Source organism: Poecilia reticulata, linkage group LG6 (genome assembly GCF_000633615.1).
Source record: "Poecilia reticulata strain Guanapo linkage group LG6, Guppy_female_1.0+MT, whole genome shotgun sequence".
NCBI lineage: Eukaryota > Metazoa > Chordata > Actinopteri > Cyprinodontiformes > Poeciliidae > Poecilia > Poecilia reticulata.
In genome coordinates this window covers 9,062,875-9,069,458 of record NC_024336.1, presented here as the reverse complement: position 1 = coordinate 9,069,458, position 6,584 = coordinate 9,062,875, and the positions used below count along the sequence as shown (strand labels likewise).

At 43.5% G+C, this 6,584-nt stretch overlaps 1 protein-coding gene across 1 annotated transcript in view; it reads right to left on the bottom strand.

The window, feature by feature from the left end:
- The window catches only part of mc2r (melanocortin 2 receptor), a 10,465-nt gene extending 4,181 nt beyond the window's left edge, over positions 1 to 6,284 (bottom strand). The window contains exon 1 of the mRNA XM_008411098.2: positions 5,625 to 6,284. Within this exon, the coding sequence (XP_008409320.1) occupies positions 5,625 to 5,652 (28 nt within the window). The 5' untranslated portion in view covers positions 5,653 to 6,284. The remainder of the gene's footprint in view (positions 1 to 5,624) is intronic.
- Positions 6,285 to 6,584: the final 300 nt, after the last annotated feature.

Here is a 6,584-nt window from a genome sequence, read left to right as displayed (position 1 = left end):
ATATAATTTTTGAAGCCTTAGAGACAAGCTCTCAGTTTATCTTCTCTGAACCCTGCAGCAGGAGTTCTGCAACTCTGGCTTAATTTTAATGAAAATTTAAATGAGAGGTCATATTTCTTTTATTTCAGCTTCCCTTCATTGGCTTCCTGTTAAATCCAGAAGAGAATTTAAGCTTCTCCTTTTCATATATAAAGCCCCTAATATCCAGTTCCATTATGCATCAGAGATCTGATTGGTCCATATGTTCCTAACAGAGCACTTTGCTCTCAATCTCAGACTGTAGGTTTACTACTGGTTCCTAGAGGTTCTAACAGTAGAATGTGAGGCAGATCCTTTAGTTCTCAGACTCCTCTGCTGTGGAAGCAGCTTGTGAATCAGCCACCCTGCTTACTATAAGACAAGGCTTAAAACTTTCCCTTCTGATGAAACTTATAGTTAGACTGGCTTAGATCGGACCTAGTCTCTCACCGTTTTTTCTTCTTACCAGACAAAGAAATCACAACACATCAACCAGAATTTTAATTCTCTTCTTAAACTAAAAAATATAACCTGTGCTATAAAGTCAGAACAGTTTGCATAAGGTAAATTGATGTGAGTGTGGCAGGGTTCCAAAGGTTTGCTATCTTGGGCTTATACAGTAAAGACTACAAACATGCAATATGAGTTCAGCCTGCTCTAACAGACTGATTCAAGTTGAGTTTTAGTCATTTGAGAGCTATTGCACAAGCACAACTCAAACTGTGTAAATAGTGACTTTAAAAGCACAACACAAATCTAAAGCCAAAATGAAAATCTATAGAAATCCTTTCACTAGCAAGGACCACGCCACAAACAGATACGTTTAAAGATTTATTTATGGATGCATTAGGGATGAAGGGGAGAGGGAGGAAGGGCAAAAGGATGAGGGGATGAAAGTATGGAGGGATGAAGGGATGGAGGATCTTGATTTGGTCGTCTGGGAGAATGATGGAGGGCTTGGGATGTGGACACTGAGTGGGGGTGTCTTCGGGAGGCGATTCCTCTTATTTATTCCTGAGCCAACGTAGGAGCCCCAAAAGTGTCCAATTTAAATTGAGATGAGAAAAGAATGGCTTTGCGAAAGTCACTGAGGTTATATGGAGGCATGAAAGGTACACTTGTGATGACTAGTGAACTAAGACTTGAATTGTCTTGTAGGAGGTAGCCTGAATTCACATAGGAAAGAATAGGCGGAATAAGGTTTGAGAGAGATGCTGGACTTGACTTAATAGCTTGAGCCAGACTTAAGTGATTGCGTTACGGGATGCTGAGGTGAGGCGTGGACCTTGAGATGAAATGGTTGCTGAATTTCTGATCTGAATGTGAAGATGGGCTCGTATGGGTTGAGGATGGAAGAGATGAAATGGGTGAGAGAAGCGAACTGATCGGTTAACATCTCTGAAGACTGATATCTAAATGATGAATACCTGAAGAGTGTGGGTGGATAAAGAATTATGCTTGGAGAAAAGGAATAGGGGAGTCGGTTGGACATTATTGAAGGCTGAGGAGTCGGAGATTAGTGAATTTCTGAATCTGAAGCAGAGAGTCGGAATTTGAAGGAAGTGATAGAACATCGGGGATGTTCTGAGTTACTGGAATGTGAGCCGCTCGAACCTGGAACTGACGCTGCGCTGAGACCTGAATGAGTATGAATAGAAGAGAGTAAACTTCTTATGCCGTTCATGTCCCCAAAGTTTCGCTGCCTTAATGATGAAATCGAATGCGAGGAGAAATGGATTCTAGGCCGTTTGTTTCTGAAATGGCTGCAAAGCCTTGGAGGGAGTTGGATGTCTTCGGGTTGAAGAGAAGTCATTGTAGGAGAGAAAACTTGCCCTTGCAAGAGAAATTGAGGATGAGTGAGCCTTGAACGAGAGGGGTGTTGGCTGGAATGTAGGGTTTCTCTGAGGAGTGATATGAAGGCATGGTTCATGGAACTGTTAGAAACGTCCTTCAGTGGGTACGATTGAGAAGAATGAGTGGTTTCGGGGTTACGTGATGAACGAAGGTGAGGTAAAACCCTTGGATGAATCCGTAAGAGAGAATTGAACTCTCCATTAGGATGATGTCTGAGGTAGGAGTGAGAGCGTTTGCCTTGGTTTGAAGTGAAGAAATTGTTCTGGAAAGCTGGGAGTGGACTGGGACTGAGGAGTCGGAGAATCCTGTAAAGAAGCTGACATGGATTGGCGGGCAGCGGGTTGCAGCTGGAGACTGAACTACCAGGATCGTTGGGGTATTGCAGATCATCTTGGCCCCAGGTGTGGGACGGCGTGGCCCAATTGTCGGTGCCCTCGGAAGTTGATGAGCTTACGAGAAAGATTGATGTCTGAGTTTGGGTTGATGTGAAGGGGAGGGGCGGTGGGGGATAGCCATTTCTCGTCGTATAGAGAGGGGGATGGATGGATGAATGTGGATAGGTATAGAATGAGGGTGGATGAATGAATGAATGAATGAATGAATGAATGAATGAATGAGCGGATCTGGGTGATTGGGTGAACGGATGGATCTGAAATGGATGAATGGATGTGGATAGAGGGATAGATGGATCAATGAATGAATAATTTGGTGGGTGGATGAAAGGATGGAGGGATGATGGGTGGAAGGACAGAGAAATGTGGATGGGTGGATGAACGAATGAATGAATGAATCAGTGAGTGGATGGAGGGATGTGAATGGATGGATATGAGGATGGGTGGATGAATGAAAGAATAAATCGATGGGATGAATGAATGAATAAGTCAATGAGTGGATGGAGGGATGTGAATGGATGGATATGAGGATGGGTGGATGTTGATAAATTAATGAATAGATCAATGAGTGGGTGAATGAATGGAGGGATAGATGGATGGAGGGATTGATGGATGAAACAAGGATGAAGAGGGAGAGTAATTGTACAAGTAGTTGCTGGATGAGAGGAGTACCGCATAAACTGCAAGAAAGACGTGCAGGGGCAAATACGGACGTACGATTCGGGTTATAAGAACCCAGTTCTTAATAAAATGGTAGAAAGTGGCCTGATATGTGGGCTGCAGAGAGAATGTGATGTTGGTGGGAGCCTTATCTTCTAGATTGAAGAATCATGTGAAGAATGATGAAGAGATGGTTATCGAATTCAGACCTGCGACCTGGATACTTGATGTGAAGTTCCTTCGAGGTTTGCGGCAAGATGTGGACGTCCCCTACGATTCTGTTGTTGAGAGAGTCGTCTCTTCTGCCGTCGTCTGCTGGGGTGGCGGCATCGGAGTCAGGGACCTAGAAGTTCGACGGCCTGATAAAGATTGGTTCAGTTCTGTAGAAGGCTAAAGATAATTTGGATGGCTCCGGCTGAGCCGGAATGCTGTGCTAGTGTTTGGCTAAAACCTAGAATATAGAGCACATCACTACGGTTCTAAGGTCTCTGCTCTGGCTCCCTGAATCTCGGAGAGTAAACTAAGAATACTGCTAATAGTTTATGATCCTTGAATGGCTAACGCCGAAATATGTAGACATTTGTTTTTGAGATGGTTATGTGAATAAGGTTCGCATGATCCCTGGCCTGAGAAAGCCGAGCATCTTGGTTAGAGGTTTCTTCAGATTTGTGTTGGACAAATCGCTGCAGAATATCTTTCCTGCCAAGGTTCGACAACATCGTTAGAATTTGATGGTGAAAATAATGGTGAAACGGGAGAGGGATGTTCTTATATGTTATTGCATGAATGGGACAGAAGGGGGAGGTTTGATTATGCATGTTAGAGAGATGATGAACAAAAAGAGAAAAAGGGAACGGAGGGAGGATGGTAGTCGGTTTGAAAATAGAGTGAAACCTAATGTAAATCGCTACTGCTCAGACTGGTAGCGGTGTTCTTTAAGACAAGTGAAGATGTACTACTGACCTGCTGAGGTATTAGAGTAGACAAACTTTTAAAAAATATATATATTCAAACTTTGGGAAGCTTGGGAGAATAGTAATGAAATGACGATGCAGAAAGGGTCTTTGAACTGAGAGGATGCAGGCAGAGGGTGTGATACAACCATGCTCCGCTAGGGGAGCTGTCGGTGCAAGTAGAGGTCCGAATCGGAGTGAGTGAAGGCGGAGGTGACGTCATCGAGGATGCTGTTGGAGAAAGTGGGAGCTTGGGGTGTTTGAACTTCGGTGGTGGTGGTGCGGTTGACTGTTGAGTTTCGGAGGAGGGATGCTGAAATAAGGATATGTTTGTGATGCTTGGCTGAGAGGCTCTGGAAGTTCGTGGTGATCCGAGAAGAGTCTAGCACTCGGGTGGAGGTCTGAGCCGGCGTTGGAAATGACGTCACCGGAGATCATGGATGAGGAAACGGACTTTGAAGGACTTGCTGGGTGGCTGAAAGGGATTCGTTTCTCCTGTAGAGAGCGTTGGAGGTGAGGAATTGAGACTTAGATGGGTTGATGTGCCTGCGATGCAGTGCTGAGGTGAGGAAGGGTTGGTGTTATTTAGCTGAATGACTCTGGGAGGCGGCGGTGCCCCGGAAGAAGAGCCTGAAGTCTGGCGTCTCTTGGCCTTCTGCGTTCGCTGAACTGGAATGTTGGAGGTGAAGGGCGAACCACGGACTGATGTAGGAACGGCGCTAATGAGGTGCAAGACGGAAAATAAAAAAGCATGCAGCGTTTGCTAATTGGAGCTTGACTAATTGCTGGAAGAGGAAAAGAAATGTTCGCAGCGGATGGAATATTGAAGAACATCGTCTGGATCTGAAGGGAAGAGCTGGGTAGCCATGTCGCTTTCAGTGGTGAGTTGAATTGTAGGCTTGTAGTCGTAGCGGAAGTCACGGGTCTGACGTTTGACAAAACACGACAGACTGAGTAGAGTGGATGAGCGGAGTATAAATGGGCCGCTTGATGAGTTGGAGGTGTGGTTTGGGCGTGGCCCTGATCCTGAAATTAAGTCAACACATTAACTTCCACTTTGGTGACTTCAAATAAAAGCTAAACTAATAAAATTTAAATGAATCCAGAATATCCTGACAAGACACTGAAAATTAAAGCTGCAATAGGTAAAAATATATATCTCTTTACATGTTTCTTAAACCTTTCACTATGTTGACTGTATATAATGAGACAGGTAATCTGTGAAAAAAGAAAAAAAATCAAGCTCCTCTGCCTCCTTCCTGTGGTTCCACTGCCATCTGCAGAAACAACAGAAACAACCAATCAGAACCAGGAGGAGGGTCATAGCACTGTATATCATGCTGATGAAAGCGATTCACCAGTACTAATGGCAGAAAGACAATTTACCATCACAGGAAAACTCTTTACCCTCTGTCATCGATAGACATGCTAACTGGCTTGCGCATTAACGGAAAGCTACGCTCTGGGGGAAAGCTGTAGCTTAGCAAGGTGATACAAGGGGCAGGATGTGAGAAGCACCTATGTTAGCATGATTGACAGTGCTAAAGCCCTCCTTCTTGCTCTGATTGGTTGTTTCTGGCCAGTCGTATTCCTGCAGACAGCAGCACTAGCACAGTGAGGAGTCAGAGAAGTTTGATTTATTATCACATTTATATTCATACTGTTATGACCTAGTAAGAGTTTTACTAGGTCATAGTAACATATTTTAGCAAATACGTAAAAAACTTTTTTTTAAAATAAAAGTTACCTACTGCAGCTTTGAGGAAAGAGGGCATTCAAACTCGGGTGGAGAGGCAGACCTGAAACCCAGGTGGTTGGTAGCTGCTATCTTACTGTGCAAGTGTAAATTCCTCTGGTAATTACTAGAGCGCCGATCACATTCAGGAAACTCACACAGTAGTAATCAGTAACCAGCAGGTCTCTGAAGTTGTTCTGTAACAAATGCCTCTCTCTTCCACGTACATCCTGTTTTTAAGCGGGAGGTGGAGTGGCGGGTGTAGGGGGGCTTTTGGCAGTGCTCAAGCTTTATCTGCAGCCACATCTGCCTCTGCTTTCCTGTTTGCATAAGAGAGTTGCAATCAATTTGTTCTGCAGGTGTCCTTCTCAGAGTTTTGGTTTGTTCGTGTTTACCGCAAGTCTGTGATGCCAAAAGCTTACAGGATATTACAATGCCTCTGATTGCAGAGTCCGTCTAATCCACTGTGCTTTCCTCCGCTTTCTATGTACAAATCTCTGCTTGATACATCATCTATAGAAACACAGGAAAGGACCGCGTGTTACTCAATTCCAACACATCACTGTTTCTCCTAGTAGAGTAAAACAAAGAGTGTGTACATGTAAATATTTTAGTAAAACTCACATGGATGCTGCATTATGTTTTTAAAAATACAGAGATAAGAAAAGTGCACTTTCTGAAATGAGCCGAGTCACTTATCTACAATACTCCATTCATTATCCTTGGGCAGCCTTCAGTGTAGAGTAAAAAGTAATTAATGCAGCAGCAATGCAGTAAAATGATGCAAAGTTTTTACTTTTTTAATGTGTCATTTTTATTTATAGCAGAATAATACAAATACAGAAGATAACATTTGATGTCCATGAATCTAAAGTATGTGATCCATAACATCCACAAGTGATGGTAAATAATTTAGGATATTTTTTTCACTTATCAACCAAAGACAGCAGGGTAGATTATGATCAGGTGGTT